We start from the raw sequence: 22,123 nt of genomic DNA, 5'->3' as shown, positions 1-22,123 counted from the left end.
AAAAATTAGCTGGGTGTGGTAGCGCGCCTGTAGTTCCAGCTACTTGGAAGGCTGAGGTGGAAGGATCGCCAGGTCAAGGCTGCGGTGGCCGGGAGTGGCCACTGCACTCCAGTCTGGGCAATGGAGTGAGACTCCAACTCAAAGAAAAAAAAAAAAAGACTGAATTTCAAGGACAGTGTCAACAATTTGATATAGCCATTAGAAATGGGCCTCAGAACTGAAGGTGGTATAGCATTAGCTTGCTGGTCATTTATAAGCTGTGCAAAATGTAAAACAACTTCTTAATTTTCCTTTGTTGGTAGTTGTTTGGTTATATTTACCATGATAGTGGCCCTGTTTTATATTATTCCCTAGAATTTCTCATCTGAAATAATTAATTTTGCTGTTATTAAGCATTTTGGCTAAATTATTGCTTCTGTGTACCAAATGTTACTTATCTGGTGGCCCTAGTGAGATAATGCTCCTTCTCAAAGTGTCTAACCTATTTCTCTTTAGCATTTTTCCACAGGGAGAGAATTTAGCTGATAAGGAATTTCACATGTATTATGTATATTTTTTCCCTGAGGCTCTATTCTAAAATGCATTCTATATTATTCTATATAATTTAAGGAGAGTAAACAAGGTGATTTTGTACTTGACCTTTCACCCCAGGTGTAATAAAAACAAGCTGTTCTCTATTTCTGCTTCCTCTAACTTTTCTGTCATGATATTGTGAAGTTTGGATGGGAGAACCAATATCTTCTTTTTTCAAGAACAATTGTAGTCATGGACTTTTTCTTTTTGAACTTAGTATCTAAAACCTGAGAAATAGTTTTTACTTTTCCTCAATATTCCAGGCTAATAATGGATTGCTTTTGCCTATTAGGAAAGTCATATCTCATCATCTAGTTTAAGCAACACTTCTCCCAAGTATTCTGGCACTAATGAAGCTAGGAGACTTAAAGCATGGCCTGGACACTGTTAGATTTGGCTTACCTTTTCTCAGTGAGTTTTTTTGTTTTTGTTTTTTTGTTTTTTGAGTTGGAGTCTCACTCTGTCGCCCAGGCTGGAGGGCACCCCAGCGTCGACCTACTGGGCTCAGGCGATCCTTCTACCTCAGCCTCCCAAGTAGCTGGAACTACAGGCATGCACTACCATGCCCAGCTAATTTTTTATTTTATTGTAGAGACAAGGTCTCGCCAAGTTGCCCAGCTAATTTTTTATTTTATTGTAGAGACAAGTTCTCTCCAAGTTGCCCAGCTAATTTTTTATTTTATTGTAGAGTCGAGGTCTCACCGAGTTGCCCAGGCTGGTCTCGAACCCGCAGACTCAGGCACTCCACCCGCCTCGGCCTCCCAAAGTACAGGGATTACAGGCTGAGCCACCGAGCCCTGCCTCAATGAGTTTTTGAGATCAGCTTCTCTGCCTACATTCTTAACACCTGTATACCCTGGCTCTGCATTTCTAATCATAGATAGCTGTCAATTTTCTGTACATAGAGATCGTTGACTTTTGTTCCCATCAAAAAAAGAGTGGATAACTATTTCTTGGTTAACAAGCAAGTGTGTGAATAAAGAGGTCAACTCTTTAAACCCATTCTAACTTAAAATTCTGTGATACAGAAACAAACTGCAAAGGTAGTACATACTATTGGAGAAACACCAGAGGAAGGGTAATATGAGAGATTTTTTAAATTTGCGATGAAGTTGAGAAAGCATTATAGAAAGATACAGTAAGAAAATAGAAATTTTGAATAGTATGTTCTAGCTGCCTGTAGCCATATTGGAAAAAAAAAAAGGTTTTACTTTAGCATATTAATAATGATAAGTCACATCTAAGGCCATTTGATGAAAATAACTCTCCCAACCTTGAATACTAAGAGCACTAAGCTGCCTTGGTATAAAGCTTAAAGAAAATAGGGATCATCTGCCCCATCTCCTTTAATTCCATATGGACTTGGCAGTGACCAAGCTTCAGAACTCTGTTTAGAGAGAATGTTCTAGCACCACCTACAAATTGCCTTTCTTTAATTTGTGCAATTTGCCAAGAGACATATATTATGAAGTTTAATAAAATTATATGGAAGAAAGCTCATGTGGTAATTGCTATGTTGATTTAAGTTTCCATAAGTGCAATGAAACATAGTTACCATGCATATAAATGCTACTTAATAGCTATTTAACTAAAGATTTTATTCTTATTTGGGGCTTTCTCTTAAATCCCATGACTTGTAATTTTAGATATAGCAGATCTTTGATATAGAATATTAATATAATTGGGAAAGTGGAAGGAGTTGCACAGATCTGGCCTGGCATTTGAGCAGCCAGAGAAAGCTGCTCAAATGCCAGGCCAACATGAAATTGTCCCAGACTTATTCCAATGAAGAGTAGGGTTTGGAAAACACTATCTCACTGCTTTTTTGTAAGGAATATATAATAGTGTACATCTCCACAAGCCAGCATCTTTTTTTCAACCCTTCCTTCCCAAAGATGGGCAGGCCTGAAACAGGTCTTAGTTTCAAGGTATTTAAGTTTTGTGCTTGGTGATATGTCTGTGTCAGATCGAGGAATCTGTGCGGAGCATGGTAATGCGCTACGGAAGTCGGCTGTGGAAATTGCGCGTCCTCCAGGCAGAACTGAAAATCAACATTCGCCTGACACCAACTGGAAAAGCAATTCCTATCCGCCTCTTCCTGACAAACGAGTCTGGCTATTACTTGGACATCAGCCTATACAAAGAAGTGACTGACTCCAGGACAGCACAGGTACAGTAGTCAAGCAGACTCCTCAGAGTTTTGATTTGGTCCTACAGATAAGCCACTTGTCCTTGTTATAGGACAAGACCCAAACTAACAAATCCCATTAGTTTACCTGGTGGGATTAGTCTATATGAGCTTAAATGGTTCTATGAATTTGAAAACTTCATTTGCCTTATAAAATGTGCCTATGTGGATATCATGGATGTTATAAAACGCTCAACCTTTTGTCACATATTGGTGAGCACTGAGATGCCTAGTGAACCTGACTCTAGTGGTTCCACAATTTAAGGCTCTTTTAGAGGGCTCGTGGACTACTTCGGCAGTTTAGTCTTTTCTTTCCTATATTTTCAGTGGAGTTAAACCACTCGTTGGCAAGTAAACAAAGGGGAATTGTTGGAATATATCATCAATTTCTATGTTAAAGAAAGAAAATTTCAACATACTATAGTTGCATAGGCACTATCAAGCAGTGATGTTGCCATATTTATCTGTTATGCTATTCTGTTTATACACACATCTTTCCTTCAGAGTTCAGGCTATCATATTATACAAAAGCAAAGTGGCAAACTCTAACCCATTTTCAGGTAGAAAAATTGAGAATGTGAAAATTAGAAAGTGACTCAGTAGACTGATTTTTGATAACAGAGAATTCTCTTTTAATGTTTACTACCTTAGTTTCTAACTATTTTTTGGCCATTTGCTATAATACTAGATTTAAGTTGGTTTAGCATTGCTCACATCTTTTAAGAACTGGGACATTATTTTAGAGCTTTGCCCTGAACTCTAGAGGTGCATTCCTTCTGATTAAAGGATGACCGTACTCCAGTATATATAAGTAAGGGTTTCAGTCTATTCTGTGTATTGGGTGCCAGGGAGAGATTATATGTCTCTTGTTTTTATCTATATCCATATAAATCCAGAAATAGAAATAGGAAAAGACATTTTTGTCAGTCTTTTGAAGATGAATTTTTTAAAAATCTCAATTTGGACAGTTGTCAGAATGACCTTTCATTTTGTACTTTGATTCCCAGTTAGATGGCTAGAGAAATCTATCCTGTGAGAAATGAGCGGTTAAAACAGAGAGCGAGCATGCAAGACCTGAGTGGTGTATGAGAAAGAGTATTTGATAATTTTTGCTGCATTTGATGTCTTTTAGGACAACCTTAAAAGACATTTTCAGTCAAAGCTTTCCATGGGCAGGGATGTTTTTAATTAACTTCTACAATGGCTTCAAGGCAGGTCTATTCTTGTGAAAAATAAGATGGCCACTTGAGATTTTAATGCTTTTGATAAATGTTTGTTCTCATAACTACTTTTTTTCCCTTTCTTTTACTAGAAAGCTCTGAGATTTCCTTCATGCTGGCTAGTGGTGACACAGGAGCATGAAAGGCACAGAGCCCTTCAATCAGGGTTTAGTACTGTGCTTGGTGCACTAAATAAGTGCTCCATAAGTATCTGAGAGAATGAAAGAGCCACCAGCCTGAAGGGACACCCCTTTTACTAAGGGTCCTGCGTATTTAAGAAGCCCTGAAAGAAGAGGTCTTTCTCAGGTGCTTCAATTGAGAGAGTTCAAGGAGCCAAACTGCATGGGAACTAACTTTGTAAACCCATGACTGGAGGTGGAAACTGAAGAAGGAGCAGCTTCTTACCCAGTTCCTGTGCTCCTAATGCCTACCTCGTGCTTACTACCAAATGATTTTTCCCTTTCTTTAGTGCATCATACATGAATTTAAGATAATACAGAACCATGCCTGTTGTTCATTCATTTGGTCTTTAGTTTAACATTTATTGACTACTTATAGTGTGTCAGACACTATGCAAACAAAGATAAAAAGCAAACTCTACTCGAGAACTTTACATCACAATGAAGAAGTCAAATAATTTCACTGTGGCATGTTATGTGCTATCATATACTAAGTACAGGTTTCTAAGGCAGCAGACTATATGGGTCAGAGGTTGTTTTCTTTTTTTTTTTTTTGGAGTCGGAGTCTCACTCTGTCACCCAGGCTGGATTGCAGTGGCACGCTGCTCACGACCACCACAGCCTCCACCTGCAGGGCTCAGGCGATCCTTCTTCAGCCTTCTAAGTAGCTGGAACTATAGGCGCATGCCACCACACCCGGCTAATTTTTTTTTTTTATTATTATTGTAGAGATGAGGTCTCGCCAAGTTGCCCAGGCTGGTCTTGAACCCGTGGGCTCAGGCAATCCTCTCACCTCGGCCTTCCAAAGTGCTGGGATTGTAGGCGACAGCCACTGCGCCCGGCCAGACCAGAGGTTTTCTAAGAGAAGCCTTTTTGATGGCTTCTGGTGAAAGGTGTGTGATATATAAAATATGTACATATTTTCATGAACTTGTAAAACATTTTTTCTGTTTTTAATTACTGTGTTTATTATAGTAGAAAATAGAATTAACATAAATGAGCTGAGAATTCAGGGACTTGCATTACTATCCATTACCATCAACCTCTTGCCCTAGCACATTATTTATTTAGTCACCCAATAAGGAACAAGGTTGACTGGTTTGAGTTTTATTTTGTTTTGTTTTCTTTGTGGAGTCTTTGTGATGTCAGGCATTCATAGTGGGGAAAAGAGATTTGGGTAGTCGATTGCACAAATGAGTTGATTTCCAGTATATGGTGTAAGTGGGAAATAGCATTTTAAAGTCAGCTTTATTGAGGTATGGTTTACATATAATAAAATGGACCCACTTTATGTGTGCAGCTCAGTTCATTCTGGCAAATGTACGCACTGTATGCACTGTGTAACTACTGTCACAATCATGGTAGAGAACATCTTGTCACCCCAAAAAGTTGTCTCAATTTCCTTTGTAGTCAAAATAGAGGTACCAACCCCAATCTTAGGCAACCACTGATCTGCTTTCTACCATTATATATTAGCTTTGCCCATTCTAGAATTTTATATAAAAGAAATCAGACAATGTGTACTGTTTTGTATCTGACTTCTTTTACTTAGCATGTTTTTGAGTTTCATCTATATTGCATAGGTTATAAGTATGATCGTTTTTGTTGCTGGGTGGTATTCCATTTTATGAATTTATTGAAATTTTTATATTCACTTAGCTGTTGGTGAACATTTGGGGTTTTATTTCCCAGTATGAGCTATTAGTATTAAGGCTGCTGAGAACATGTCTTTACAAACCTTTGTGTAAATATGTTTTCGTTTCTCTTGAGTGAGTACAAGAAGGTCTCAACTTTATAAGTTAAGCATACACTTACTATGCTTAACTTACTATGCTTAATAGATTGTTTGACAAAATGTTTGTACCACTTTAAATTTCTACCAGCATTGTATGTACCAAGATGGCTTTCTCCCACCCTCTTCCTTAGTGCACAGCTATAATACTTAACTATGACCAGTCTATCTTTATCTCAGAGCTTGGCAAAACTGAGTCTCAAACTCACAGATCCTGTCTCTCTTAACAGACAAGAAATATAGTTCTAAGAACCTGCTGCTTTTTCCCCCTTTTCTTATTTTGAGTCTGCTTACCGCCTCTGAGTCCAGTTTTTTCATATTGTTCCTTGACTTACTTAACACAATGAATTTCTTAAAACAGTGTCTACTCTCACATCCCTAAGATGGTGACTTTTCCACCTCCCACATGGTGACTTTTCCCACTGGTCTTGTGGAAGAGGACTGGGAACTCTAGTCTGTGGGCCTTTAAGCAGCCTGAGAGAAATTTTGCCCAGAATAGGACCTGATTGATAAATCAGCAGAGCACTTTTATTCCTCTGAACCAAGAAGTTAAAGATTCACTTAGCTGAACTCTACTATTTAGGAAAGTATTTAAATCTATTCCTACCTACATATCAGGTACACAAATCTATTTATTAATGGTAAACTTGTGCTTATTTTTAAGACCTGAATAGATATGTGGGTATACACATATCCTTACATTCCAATCTCCATTTGTATTCACTGCATTGGGACTCTATATTGTATGTATTCATGCATAAAGTGCCTAGTTTAGTGTTATACAACCTCTGGGCACTCAATAAATATTAATTGAATTGAAATTATGGCATCCTTTATAAATATTCATAAGCAAATAAAACTATCTAAATATATGGAGTATGAAGTACTCTTCTAGAAATAGTTGAGTAAAAATGATTAAAAACCAGTGTAGTGATTTCATTATATGGCAATATAGCCATTCACTTGTTGTAGACAGTATTCTGGGGGAAAGACATATACATGTGTATATATTTTTAATACATATAATTTAATAAAATATAGTTATTTTACTGGAGGCTATGTCTTATGAACTAACAGAAATTAACTGTCTACATGGATGGATGAAATCCACTTCTGGCAGAAATCTTTGAAGCCTTTGTGTGACTAATAATATTTATGAAGCACCTTCTATTCAAGTGGACTAAACCATAGATGATTTAATAGAGCCTTGATCTGATCTTCTACCACTGGAGAAAGAAGAGAATTATCTTTAGTGTATAGCTGTTCCTTACCTTAAATACTAGGACTGCTGAGACTGGTTAGTTGATAAACTTCATTTCTAAGTTTATGGGATTCAAGTCACTTTAGAAGGCAAGTATTTTCAGTCTGTCTCTGAGATGTGAAATTTACATTGTGCTTTCTTGTTGATTTCAACTAATCTAAAAGTGAGAACACTTTGTAGGTATGGCTGGTTACATACCACTTTTTTTGGAGTTAATCTATAGAGAGGTGATAGCACTAAATACCAAATGTTAAAAGGTATGTCTCAGCTACTTGGCCCACCAAAAATGTTTTTTAGGAGATAATATTTGTGAAAAAAGCCCCTCTAGGCAGCTGTCTGATTTTTTTCTTTTTCTCTGTCTCTTAACTCTCCATTCCATCCTTTTTTTCCCTGCAGATCATGTTTCAGGCATATGGAGACAAGCAGGGACCACTGCATGGAATGTTAATCAATACTCCCTATGTGACCAAAGATCTGCTTCAATCAAAGAGGTTCCAGGCACAATCCCTAGGGACAACATACATATATGATATCCCAGAGATGTTTCGGCAGGTAAAGTTAGCTAATCGGGCTCTGACATATTCCTAGGAAGCAAGATTTTCCTGAATTTCCGTCAGATGCAGCTTTGACTAGAAAGAGGTGTTCCCAAAGGGCAGGAAAATCTTGACACTGTTTTTATTTCTGTTTCATCCGGGGATTGGTGACTGCCAACCCAGATATTGGATGGTTCTGTATGAATTAATAGGAGGAATGGTGAAAATAGAAGTCTCTGAGTAGGAAAGAGTAAACTAAGACCACATGCCTCTAGTGGTAGCTTACAGTGACCTATGTGAGGAGTTACATATATATTCCCCGAGTCTATATTCAGATTATGGATATTAAAAAAAGAGGTATGAATCTCTAGTTCTCATTTTCCTATTTTCCAAGATAACCCAGTCTAGTTGATAGCCTAGGTTAATATGATGAGAATCAATATAGATAGCATAGACAAATGGATATCGAGTTTATGGTATACAGTTTAAAGTATAAGTTCCTTTGTGGGAGATTTATTATAGCTGAATAAAAACTAGCATGAGAAAATATGACATTATGAATCTCATCCTCTATATGAAAATAAATTCCTTCGATCTGTATGGTGAATCATCTCTGGGCTGCAGATTTTTCTTCTATCAATAGAAGGCAAGAAAAGTATATCACCAGCAGAAAATGTAACCAATAAAGCATAAGGTATCAAAAGAATACTGAATTTGTTCTTTAAAAAAATTTTTTTGAATATAGAATTTTTCCAAGTCTTCTAGTCAAATACTTCCAGTATTACCACATTTGAATTTTGGTAAAATAATATGTATGGCCTCAGTAAATAGTCTATCTGGAATTCCTGTGTTGTTCACAAATGCACGCAATTACCTTCATGTAGCCATTTGTTTGCAAGTTCTCTCTCTTGAAACATAGCTATCCTTCATTCATTATTTCCCTTTTATAGCATTGTTAGCCCAAAAGCAGGGTTTGGTTCCATTTCCCAATGCCAGTGCTATAAACAGAAATCCCATTCTATGTAATTCTTCCTATATAATAGACATAAACACAGTGTTCAAGACATACAGGTATGTATAAGTCATCTGGCCTTTAAATGTTGCTTTGAGGCAAAGAAAGAAGGAACTAAACTAGCTCCCACTTCATCAAGGATTTGTTTTATCTGTGGAATGTTGGAAATGGAAATTACAGTGATTGTGGGTTTTTTTTTTTTTTTTGAGTTGGAGTCTCACTCCTTCACCCAGACTGGAGTGCAATGGCATGCACACTCAGGGCTACCCCAGCGTCAACCTGCTGGGCTCCGGTGATCCTTCCTGCCTCAGCCTTCCGAGTAGCAGGAACTACAGATGTGCACTACCATGCCCGGCTGTTTTTTATTTTATTGTAGAGATGAGGTCTTGGCAAGTTGCCCGGGCAGGTCTCAAACCTGCGGGCTCATGCAATCCACTTGCTTCAGCCTCCCAAAGTGCTAGAATTATAGACTGAGTCACCAAGCCCAGCCCACAGTGGTTTTAAACTGAGTAGATGGATTTGTCTGTTTTTTCAGATTTGAGCAGAATTGATGTGCACATTTACAAATAGTCATGCATGTCTAGTGAGTTAACTCCTTTCTATGGGTCTATGGCTATGAAAAATATTCAAAAGAAGATTCTTCCCCTGAACCTCTAGTAGAAATTTCATTTTGGCTTTCCTAGATTTTTGCTGTATTAGCTGATGTCATGTCGTTTATGTCACTTTCTGGGATATTCTTCTGTTGGCAAGTTTGTTTTAGGATTTTTTTTTTCCTTTTCTTTAAAAAGGAGTTGATACTACTTATTTAGTTAAAAATAACTGTGAATCTATTTTAACTGAAAATGGGATCTGGAGAATTTAGTCTAATGTTTACTCTCTTCAGAACACTTGGAAAAGAAAGGAAAAAACAGATTGAATCTTAATAATTGTTTTTGTGTGTATTGAAATGCTATCACTGATTAGCCAAACTTCTCTCCTCTACCAGTCCCTGATCAAACTCTGGGAGTCTATGTCTACTCAAGCATTCCTTCCATCAACCCCTCTGCCTTCTGACATACTGACATATACTGAACTGGTATTGGATGATCAAGGTCAGCTGGTCCACATGAACAGGCTTCCAGGAGGAAATGAGGCAAGTAATTGAAACCCCCCTTTCCTTTCTTCTGTATTTGTGTCCACTAGTACCAGCTTTCTGTGGGGTGGTCATTAAATAGTATTGATTAAGATTCAGGGCTGGGCATGGTGGCTTATGCCTATAATCCCAGCACTTCAGGAGGCCAAGGTGAGAGGATTGCATGAGCCCACGGGTTCGAGACTGGTCTAGGCAGCTTGGCGAGAACTCATCTCTACAATAAATCAAAAATTAGCTGGGTGGGTAGCATGCACCTCTAGTTCTAGCAACTTGGAAGACTAAGGCATTAAGGATCACCTGAGCCCAGCAAGTCGAGGCTGTGGTGGCCTTGAGTGTGCCACTGCACTCCAGCCTGGGCGACAGAGTGAGACTCCGACTCAAAAAAACCCACAAAGATTCAGGTAGCGTAGGCAGCATAGTAGGCTTGTTAGTAGTGTTCTTTATAGAGAGAACATGGACTGAATAACAAGAAATTACTCATTTTTTAAATGTGATAGTGATTTTATGATTTTGCTTTTTAAAAGAAATTATTTTAACACAGTGAACTCAGTTAAGAAGTTATGAAAAAGCCGGCTTGGTGGCTCAGCCTGTAATCCTGCGCCTTGGGAGGCTGAGGTGAGTGAATTACCTGAGCCCACGGGTTCGAGACCCACCTGGGCAACTTGGCGAGACCTCATCTCTACAATAAATCAGAAAATTAGCCGAGCATGGTAGCGCACGCCTGTAGTTCCAGGTACTTGGAAGGCTGAGGCAGAAGGATCGCCAGAGCCCAGCAGGTTGAGGCTGCGGTGACCGGGAGCGGCCACTGCACTCCAGTCTGGGCAACAGAGTGAGACTCCGACTCAAAAAAAAAAGAAATTATGAAAAAAAAAAATATGTTTTATGTTAGACATACATACTAAAATATTTACAGATGCTATGATTTGCTTCCAAATAAGGAAGGATGAGGGTGAGAGTATAGATGAAACAAGATTGGTCATGAATTGGTAATTGAAGTTAAGTTATAGATAGGTGTACATGAGAATGACTTATTTTCCCTGTTTTTGTATGTGTTTGAAATTTAGAGATTTCTGTAATAATAACATTTAAAGTATTATTTCTGTTTTTTGGGGGGGTTGGAGTCTCACTCTGTCGCCCAGACTGGAGTGCAGTGGCCGCTCGCAGTCACCACAGCCTCGACCTGCTGGGGCTTCAATGATCCTTCCGCCTCAGCCTTCCAAGTAGCTGGAACTATAGGCGCGCGCTACCACACCAGCTAATTTTTTGATTTATTGTAGAGATGAGGGCTCGCCAAGTTGCCCAGGCAGGACTCAAACCCGCAGGCTCAGGCAATCCACTCACCTCAGTCTCCCAAGGCACGGGATTACAGCTAAGCCACTGAGCCCGCCTTAAAGTATTATTTGACTTAGCGTTTTTCTTTATTTGAATACTTATTTGCCATATTAATATGCATTCTTTTTTTTTAAGTATGTTTTCTATACTCAACTCATTTGACCTGGTGCTGTTGTGAGGATGACAAATGTATTCTTTTTAAAGGGACTCAGTCAGAACCAGAGACTTAAACATAAAAGAAAGTAGCAACCCTTTTTTTGGTAATTATCCAAGAATGCATTTTCTAGCCTTAGCATCCTTTCTTACATAGTCACCTATTAATAATGATATGAAGTCATATTCTGCCCTCCTCCATGTATTGAGATTCTTCCTAATTATAACTATGCTTCTAATATCCAATAATAACAATGATAATGACAGTTACAAGCCTAAAAAGAGAGATGCTTTTATTTCAACCTTAGATATAATCCTCAGGTAAATCTTATTTCTAAGAAGGAGTAATCTTTATTTGGGTATTACCATAAACAGGTTGGGTAGACCTTTGGAGATAATACACAGTTTGTTTCCATTTTGTTCAATATATTTTTCAAAAAATTTCATTATATGTGCAAGGTATGTGACTGTTTCAGTAATATACCAGTGGATGACAAAAGTAGATGATCTGGTATTAAGATGAATGCAAATATTGGACCAGAGGGAGAGTATCAGACTTGTAGGAGTTCTTCTAATCTAGTGCCTTGACAAATAGCAAAGGCAAGAGGATGGGGAGGGAGGATGTATAGAATTTTGACAAGAATAGATATGTACTTGTCAACACACAAAGTTGAAGCAGAGGTTTCTGCCACTGGGTATAGCATCTGCTTAGTGAGCCTCTCAACAGCAAAGAAAAGCTTCATTGTGCTAGACTTAAATTCTGATTCATTGAACAGTGGAATCTTCAGCAATGGAAGGCACCCTTGTGAACATGGGGCTGAGAGTAAAATGGTTTTAACTAATGTAATTAAAACACAAAATGAGATTTTTGGCCACGTGAAAGCTAGCTGCAGTGCTGTGTGAAACCTCTTGCCATGATCTTTCTCTCCTGCTTTCTTTCTGTTCTCATTCCGTGTTTGAGCGAATGGAGACTGGGGGAATAGTAAAGTCCCAGAGGGACAGAGCTCTGTTCTTGCTGAAATTACAAGCACAGAGCTGCCTGGGCATGAACATGTAGTGTTTACTCTGCCAGTATGAATACAAATAGTCTTATTATACGGGACTCTGTACCCAAAGACCACACACACACACACACACACACACACACACACACACACACACACACACACACACACACAAGAATTTTAAAAAATTAAAGGTTTTTATTAACCCTTTTAAGACCTAACAAACCTTAGTGGAAAGGGATGTCTTAAACAGTTACATAGGACTATAACTATGAGTAGTAGATCCAGTATATCTACTTTGCCCAGTGCTTTAATAGTTTTGAAACCAGAAAGCCAATGGTATTTATTTAAAAGGTTTTGGTTTTTTATCAGTTCTCTCTTCTTGTTCTGTACATTTCCTTCCTTAGCTGCCTATTTTCTTTGTTCTCTTTTTTTTTTTCAAATGATTGACTGGGATTGAGGCTGAGTATAGCTTGCTGTTTCTGAGCCTTTGAGCTCGAGAGGAGTGAGACTTATGTTCTTTTGTGAGCAGTTAGTGACTAATGCGCAGAATGGCTGGTGAAGTCAGTCAGTGGCCTTTGCTAGATTATAGGGCTCTGCATGACAGGAATGAGGCTGGAGTATTAGCATCAAACTCTGTTACCAATAGCTTGAACATACAATGGAGCATGTCCACTGAGAGACTGATCAATCTAAGGATGGAGTTTCAGCAGTTGGAACTCTGAGGGACAGCTGTGCCTAAGAGCTGACGAGGTGTCAGTAGAATGTATTTCCTCATGCTGAGCCTAGTTTTATCAGGGCAAGTTGACTTTCAGCTACTATGGTTTAATTTTCTTTGGCCAAAGAGCAAGTTTGTCATGAGTCTGGCACTCTACATATTACCCCAAGAATGATGTGAGGGGAATGAAAAGAGTCATGTTGATGAGATTTGGAGCAAATCTCTCCTGTCCCAAAGAGAATGGGTAACTGAACAGAGCCTTGAGAAATAGTTTTATTTAAAAAAAAAAGAATAAGAAATCGATCTGTTAATGTTCTGAAATCCAAGGCTCAATGTAAATGAATTGATGCTACATAGATATTAAAACATCATAATGTGGTATTCTCCAAAAGTGATGACTCTCCCAGGTCATCATCGTGGGTGGTATTGTATTACCTTGAAGAAGGGGAGTTTCTGGGTTTGAAAGATAGCACACAGATATAAGAAACAAGGATAAAACAAGAAATTCCTGCAGGGTTTTCCCATGAATTGAGATGCTTTTCTCAACGATCAAAGGCAGAAAACCTGGACTTATCAGACCATCAGATATACGGGCAACCAGTCTCTCCTCTCTATTTTTTTTCCAGAATAGTGAGTAAAATAGTGGTGGGACCAGAACATGGCCCAATTTGGTTCCAGTTAGTTTTGGTAACTTGTTTGCAATTTGAGGAAGAATATTGACTGTTTTAGCAGAGATGTGACCTGCGTTTTGAACATTTATGCCTGTGTTATAAGCAGGAGATAGAAAAGTGATGTGGTGTTAGCCATTTCCTCCTTTCTATTTTCCTAGTTGTTCCATCCCCATGAAGAAAGATGTGACTAAAGGAATGTCACCTGCATGATGAAAAGGCATAGGAGAGGCACATTTTTCTCATTGTCAGATTTGAATGGCATGAGTATGAATTTAGAATAGGAATGAAAAAGATGTAGAACAAATCTGTGAACTATGTTACTTGCAAATAGCTCCAAAGATGAGTTGCCCAGGATTTTTCTCAACAATTTCAAGTAAAGTTGAAAATTGAGGAAAATGTGATTACAACATAGACTAAACTGATTTTATTTCTAGTTACTGTGATGCTACAGTGATGAGCACTGTATGTAAATATACAGCTAGATGAATGTGTGCTGCTGAGCCTGGATACAGAAAAAATGCAGCTATCTAACAGTTCTACTTTACCACTTCTCAATTTTGGTAGAATTGTTTTCATTTTCCTGCCAGTTTGCTAACCTGTTTTGATCATTTGGTGGAAGCTGTAATTGCAGGTGGGAACATTTCGAGTAGCAGTTCACAATCCAGTGCAGCTGCTTTTCACACTAAATCCTGTTATTAAAAAGCTCAGGCTAAGATCAAGCCAAGGGTTGTAACAGACTTGACAGAGAACAACTTAACTTTGCCAGATAGGACAAAGAAAACACTAGCCTTCTTCAGACTATGTTCTTGTATGGTCTAAGTTATAAGCATTCTTTTATTTCTTTTTATCACCTCTGTGAATTAGAGCAAAGATCTCTAAATTGGGCAATGATGTAAGATATGATGATAGACAACTTTCTTAATAATTTTAGTGCTAGCCGGGCTCGGTGGCTCAGCCTGTAATCCCACGCCTTTGGGAGGCTGAGGTGAGTGGATTGCCTGAGCCTGTGGGTTCGAGACCCGCCTAGGCAGCGAGACCTCATCTTTACAATAAATCAAAAAATCAGCTGGGTGTGGTAGCGCATGCCTGTAATTCCTGCTACTTGGAAGGCTGAGGTGGAAGGATCGCCGGAGCCCAGCAGGTCGAGGTTGCGGTGGCCGGGAGCGGCCACTGCACTCCAGTCTGGGCGACAGAGTGAGACTCCAACTCAAAAAAAAAAAAAAAATTTTAGTGCTGGTAGAAATTAGGACCCTGTTTTTCTAACCATTTCAGAACATGGACTCTCCCAACATTCCTGTTGTAATGAAAAACTGAGATGAGAAAACATGGTATTTAAAAGCAGTTATAAAAATTAAGTACAAGATATATACCCAAAAAAGAGTTGTAATCAGAGACTGGAATTCTTGCATGGTATAAATTTTTTTTTCTGTAAAATGTTTCTGGGAGAAAAAAACATTCCAAACCGAATGCAATTTGATGGTCACCTTCGAACACACTACCATACTTAAGACTACCATATTTAAGAATTGTGGTAACTCTAAGGCTTCATTTTTTCAGATGGGCACTAGGTGTCAGAGTTTTTCCTTCTCAGCAGCTTAGCATTCAGACGAGCCTCTTAATTGCCCTCTTTGGTGAGGTAAATCCACTGGTGGACTTCCCTTTTTTTAAATTCAGTGTTGCAGGCTTTTTCTAGTGTTCCTACAACACGAAATTGCAATTAACTCAGCGATTGGAGATCTTACATCGTGTCTAAATTTTTTTTTAGGAAGACGATGATTGAAAAGGAAATAAAGTAGTGTAAATTAAAGTTTAAAGACTAACTGCCATCATGACTAGTGTTTTGGTTTCAGTTCTGCTTTATGTTCTCAGGCATGAACTGTTAGGGATAGTCGGGACTAGGAATTCAGTACTGGAGCTGCTCCGCCCTACTAAGACCTATGTTTAATTATTGTTTAATTGTTAGTGATGTCCTGACATTCAGTACCACCAAAGCATAGCATCTCTTTAATTGTTTTATTGTAAAACATTTTAAACATACAGAAAAATATGAAGAGTGATATGACAAATACTCCTTCCTTGATGGACCAGCTTAAACAAATCTTACCATTTCAACTGTTCTCCTCACTCATATGTTGCTATATAATCCTTTGAAATCTCTAATTTGAGTATTTTTAAAAAACCATTTAGGAGTTGGGTAGGGAAAGGAAGTTGGTAAGCTTATATAAGCCTAAAAGATTAGAAGAAATTAATTAGTAGATCCATTTTGACAGTTCTTAGGCTGGACCTCTTAACCCACAGGACCTCTTGTTTTAGAAAAACCACCATAACCCTCTGTCTTAATTCCCTTCGTTGACATTTTCCATACTCTCAAAGGAATTGCTTGGGTTATCCTGGACTCAAATTCTAGTGGAAACCATTATGCTGTAAAACTCTGCCTGTAGAGAGTGTGTATGTATTTATGGGCTTGGGTGGTAAGAAAAGGGTTGACCATTTCTCATGAACACATAGGTCCCAAATACTTTTCTAATTTTACATTTGACTTTTGTAAATTGTTTTACTCTATTTAATCTTAAAATAGCTCCAGGAATATGAAGCTAATTTGGATGTACTCTACTGTGCTTTTGTTTTATTCTTTTGAAATTCGTTTATCTTTTCATGCTTGGTGTGAAATTGACTCAGTGTCAGTCTTTTAGATATGAGTTAGAAAAGAGGCTTACTTCAATTGTTAGGGTGAAGGTAAGCTCTGGAATAGACCTAAGGAAAATGGGTGTGAAAAACAGGACCATGGTCTGTGTACTGATTATCCAACTTATAAAAAGGGACTAACAGTCTTTGCTACCAGTCTGTTCCTGAAAACAGGAGAATGTTTGTGAGTGCTTTGAGAGCCTCAGCAGAAAAGAGTCGCATACCACTAATTATACATAAACATTCATAATTTGTGCTTGTCTTATTTTTATAAGTTGACTTCAAAAAACCAATTTTGAATCTTTGAGATTAAGTATGGAGAAAGATATATTATGTATGTAACATATATAAGTATAGAGAAAGATATAGTATGGAATATTTGGTTTTATTTAAAATTATTATATGCTTTTCTTCTATTATCCCCATTCTAAGTGAGCATATTTAGCTGCAAGTTTTTATCTAAAATAATCTTTCAAAATTGAGACTAATTTTGAAAAATAAATCTCCCTCTCATGGACTTACTTCTAATGAATTTTTGACACTACTCTTTCAGTATGCATGTACTTTTCTCAGAATTCTTTCTGAATGACTGTTATTGATGCTAGAGATTTCTCATCAGGTTAATTAGTTAATTTTGACTCATTTCATTGGTAGCAAACCAAAGCTTCATAAGCTTACCAGACTTTGAGACTCCTACTGCATCCATTGACCCACTGAAACAGCACTTGTGAAGGGCTCCTCATTTCCTTTCAAAAGTAAATTTAGAGATACCTTTAAACAAAAAGATGCACTTGCCAGCATTTTTTGTACATGTATTAAGTTGAAAGAGGATGTGACATAATACCCTAGAAATTTTACATAGTACTCAAGAAACTTTACATCTCCAAGTAGAGGCAATAATGAACACCAGGACAGCAGCAGATGACACCAGAGGATAAGGTGTAGCATGGAACACCAGAGTTCACCATTCATTCATATGATTAATGGGCAAGACTTCTGGAAGTTTAGTAGACCAACTTGGTTAATTTTCATATCAACCAATTAATACTGTGCTCCATTTCTCAAATACCTCTGGCTTACATGTGGTCCCTTGCATGCTTAAAAAAATAATAATGCATATGCTTATTAAATTCCTGTGTGTACAGGTGTAAAATTACCATGGTTTCATGTATATAAATATTATAGGGAGCAATAATTCCCCTTCAAAATTATTGTTTCTAATCTTTGATCACATTTCAAAGAATTACCTCTGGATGAAAATTTTTCACTCTGAAAGTTACATTTTTCGTACCCTTTTTTTATTTTTTAGAGGGATTGAAGTGTATTTGTTCAGTTATTTTTTAATTATCCAAGCATGAAAAAGAGTTTTTTAGCTGTTAAGAAAATTGTTTTGAGCTTGTTTTTGTGATAATGCAACAATAGACAATGGAACATGGTATGTGACAGATAATACAATATGGAAAGACATTGACATCTTTTTCAGCATGAGTTTTCCAAATGGCATGGATTAAGTCAAATATTCCATTGCCTTATGGTTTAAAAATATATCTTTTAAGACTTTTGCAGTATTTTCTGATACTTTATCAAATATATTTTATTATGTGACTAACAAGTAAAAATTGCTCTGATCATTATTTTTTGATAGTATCTAATGAAAAGTACAGATTTGATATTCTATACAAGATACAAAAGGGGGCAAAAGTTAACATTTTGCTATGTATCTAAAAAATAACTCAAGTTGAGATTCCTTTTCTCTGGGTTTTAGTTTTCTCATCTTTCTGATGCAAATGATACTCAAGTCTGGTTCAGCTCTAACATTCTAGGATTCTTTGTATTGCTGCTCCAAAGCCTTGCAGTGTGGTCATCTTCCTGGCATTAGCAGAATTAGAACAATAGCTACTGGAGTCAATGCCCAAAAAACCCCTCAAGTTTTAGACTTCCAGCATGGAAAATAACAAAACTTCAACACCTCAGCCACAATCTAGCCTGTATTTAAATTTGTATAGGAAAATATTGTTACAACTGAAGTCACAGTGTAGAGTTATAAGAAAGGCAACCATGGCAAAGATATTCCCTTTCTGCTTCCCACAGCATAACTAGAGTTGATAGATGCTTCTTACATCCTTAACAAATAAAATGCTGGCATGTTTTACCCTTTAGCTTTTCCTGCAAATTTCTTTGTTGAGCTTAATATTGTTGTTTTATTATGTAGCAACAACGGCAGCTTTTGGAAGTGTGCGCTTTCACATTCTGTTCTCACTGATAGTACAATTAATGTTGATGTCAATTTTGGTGTTAATTTTGGGTCATGATTAGTGTTGACACTTTGTGTCAGACTAATGGCATTTATGGGCACCATCAGAATAAATGTTAATATTATCATGTTTTTACTATCTGTTATAGTAACATTAAACCAAGGACCTCCCAGGAGGAAAAAAAAATACATATATGGATAGATAGATAATGCCTTTCTGTATCACTGGTGTTACTCAGCGAGAAAATGACATCTCAAGGCAGAATCCTAATCACTGTTTGGAGCATCAGAAATAATGATCACCTCTGATCGGAGGTTGTGAATAATTCATTTGGTTTGATTTTCACGTCTTGTCCAGTGATACTTTTCAAACCAAATGTGTTTCTACAGGAAAATAATGGTCCCACTTCTTATGGAAATACTGTGGCACAAATCATTTTACCCACATAAAAACAGTTAAATAAGACTGCTCTCTTCTGCTTGCTTTCTCCTTCCCATCCCCTCCTCCCTCACTTGAGCATGTTTATTCCAGGATCAGAATGTGGCCAAAGGAATATTTTCTTCCTTAGAACTTTTATATAAGGGAAACATATATTTTTTTTTATTATTCTTAGCTTCACTGTAGCTCTCTTGATCCTCATCCCTTTTCTAAAATTAGCTTAGCATGATAATCCTAAACCAAAAAAAAACTTACTCATTGGGATGTTCTGTTATTTTTTTTAATCTGAAATTAAATAATTTAGAATTAAAAAAATTAGCTGGGCATGGTGGCATGTGCCTGTAGTTCCAGCTACTTGGAAGGCAGAGGTGGAAGGATCACTTGAGCCCAGCAGATCCAGGCTATGGTGACTATGAGCATGCCACAACACTCCAGCCTAGATGGCAGAATGAGATGCCAAATCAAAAAAAAAAAAAAAAGTACCTAGGACCACTTGGTTAGAAAGTGCCTGAGAGAGGTAGTGATTAGGGAAGAAGATACTGGCACTGCCAGTCTGTGTCTAAAACTCATTATACCATAAACCTGCCCACTCATGAGCAGGTTACAGGCTATCCTTTTGTTAATTTCTTAGTTCTTCCTTCGGCTCTTAGTCCTAGACTGTCATTTCCACCAGGTATCACCTGGATAAAAACATTGGAGAGAAAGAGAAGACAAAAAAAGATGATTCAATGATGGATTTCCCTTGGATGTTATTCTTCAGTTACTATACAAGACAGCTTGGGCTTAGATGAAATCAACGAACGTCACATTCCTAATCACATTGTCATACTTGTGTATACTTTTATAGTGACTGCAGAATTTTCACATGAAGTCTCCATTGTGTATATAATATAGATAGACCCATCTATGTAAAGTAATTTGACTGAAAAACTTAACAATGTCCTAAATAAATAGGGAAGAAATATGACTATCTTCTGAAGTAATGACCTAATCCTCTGGGACAAAGCTATTCTTTGATAGAATATTTTGAACCATTTCTCTTGAATGTTGTAATCCTTTTTTCCCCCTAAATTTAACAAGGGCAGAAAGGCAGTTGTTTTCAACCTAGTTTTCATCATCAGACAGAAAGTATTTTGCATTCAGAAACCATTTCCAGTATCAAATTCAATTTTGTCAAGTGATTAGTTGAGTTTGGTAGAGAATAATTTAAAAACACAAAGCTGAAAATGGCTGTGGTACTTCTCTGGAGGAGAGCAGTTGCTATTCTCAAGTTGCAAACCTCCTTTTAGTGACCGTGCATCACAACTGGATTATTGTGTTATATGTCTTTGCAGCTGTTACAGACCTGCATCTGTTGACACCATGTGTTCCTACCCAGGACTGCTGGAAGAAATAGGGGAGTGGGTGAATTGATACCTTACTTGCCTATCAGTGCACACATCCTTTTATGTACATAGGTTTGTAAAGCTCCTTAGCCCCCTTCAAGATGAAAGGCTCTGTATAAATATAAGCTTTCGATTTTAGTACATGTTTGTAATACATGTGGTACAGTCCTAAATATGTATTTAGCTGATAGGCACTGTTCTTGTCTATTGTACAAATATTGACTTTAAAAGTATAAATATGTATTTAACCATCAGACCAGAAAAACACTGAAGCAGTTACTTCTCAGGTAGAGATATTAATATTGTATAAACCTATATATACATATGTTTACATTCTACCACATCATTGCAGTGAAATTTTTTTAATGAAATGATAGCCTCAACACATTAAGGTAGTTACTGATATACTTTTCCCTTTAAGGTGAGTCTTGATTTTTTAAAATTTTCATATGTTTATGTCTTTATAATTTTGTATAAATAAGATCTATTGTAGTATGACTGAAATCTAGAATCAGTTTCTCTAAAATATGGCAAATCTGTTGGCTAATGAGATTTGTATTTCTCCCCTTAAAATTTTGTATTATGGAAGTGCTCGAACATATACTAAAGTAGATATAAATAATAGAAACTCCCATGTGCCTGTCACCCAATGAAGAGATTTTTGGTTGTCTTTTTTGCTCATTTTTTTTTTAATTTATAAAAATTTAAAGTTATCAATGTAATATAAACACATTACAGAAAATTTGGGGAAAACCCCAACACTCACATTATTCTAATAATTATCATCTCATTTTTCCATGTTTCTTCTTTATTTTTGTCACACCTCCCCCAGCACGCTTTTAGATTTGTAGAGTTGCAGCACATTCTTTTTTTTGAGTCAGAGTCTCACTCTGTATCTCAGACTGGAGTGCAGTGGCACGCTCACGGCCACCCCAGCATTGACCTGCTGGGCTCCAGCGATCCATTTGCCTCAGCCTTCCAAGTAGCCGGAACTACAGGCACGCGCTACCACGCCAGCTAATTTTTGATTTATTGTAGAGACAAGGTCTTGCCCAGTTGCCCAGGCGGTCTGGAACCCATAGGCTCAGGCAATCCACTCTCCTTGGCCTCGCAGAGAGCTGGGATTACAGGCTGAGCCACCGAGCCCAGCTTAGTTGCAGTACATTCTATGCACTTTCTATATGTCAGGCACTATTCTAGGACTTAACATGTATTTAATCCTCACAACAAGCAGGTTGTGAGTAAGTTGTTACTATCCTCAAGTTACTGATGAAGAAACTAAGGCACAAAGGTTATATGGATAGAAGACTGAATAAGTCTTCTGTTAGATTCAGATTCAGAGTCTCAGAATCTGACTCCTGAGTCTGTTGCTTAAACACTGCACTATTTGACTTCTCACAGTTACTGTGGTATGCGTGCAATTTTGTATACTTTTTCTAATTTAGTATTACATCATGGGTATTTTTAAATGCTATCCATAATCTTTATAACTGTCATTTTATAAGACTGTACAGAACACTAACAATGACCTCGCTATCCAATTTTCAGGAAAGTTACAAAGGTAGTAGAGAGAGTTCTCATATACCCTTTAC

General features: G+C 37.5%; 1 protein-coding gene across 1 annotated transcript in view; it reads left to right on the top strand.

The window, feature by feature from the left end:
- ACACA (acetyl-CoA carboxylase alpha) overlaps positions 1-22,123 on the top strand; it is a 266,326-nt gene that overhangs the window by 165,656 nt on the left and 78,547 nt on the right. Inside the window, exons 39-41 of the mRNA XM_021717048.1 lie at positions 2,540-2,743; positions 7,610-7,765; positions 9,744-9,890. Coding sequence (XP_021572723.1) covers positions 2,540-2,743; positions 7,610-7,765; positions 9,744-9,890 — 507 coding nt within the window. The remainder of the gene's footprint in view (positions 1-2,539; positions 2,744-7,609; positions 7,766-9,743; positions 9,891-22,123) is intronic.

The sequence above is a fragment of the Carlito syrichta genome, unplaced genomic scaffold, assembly GCF_000164805.1.
Source record: "Carlito syrichta isolate Samal-C Ts95f unplaced genomic scaffold, Tarsius_syrichta-2.0.1 Scaffold309200, whole genome shotgun sequence".
Classification (NCBI taxonomy): domain Eukaryota; kingdom Metazoa; phylum Chordata; class Mammalia; order Primates; family Tarsiidae; genus Carlito; species Carlito syrichta.
The sequence above is the reverse complement of the archived record's forward strand: the minus strand, read 5'-3'. Positions and strand labels throughout refer to the sequence as shown.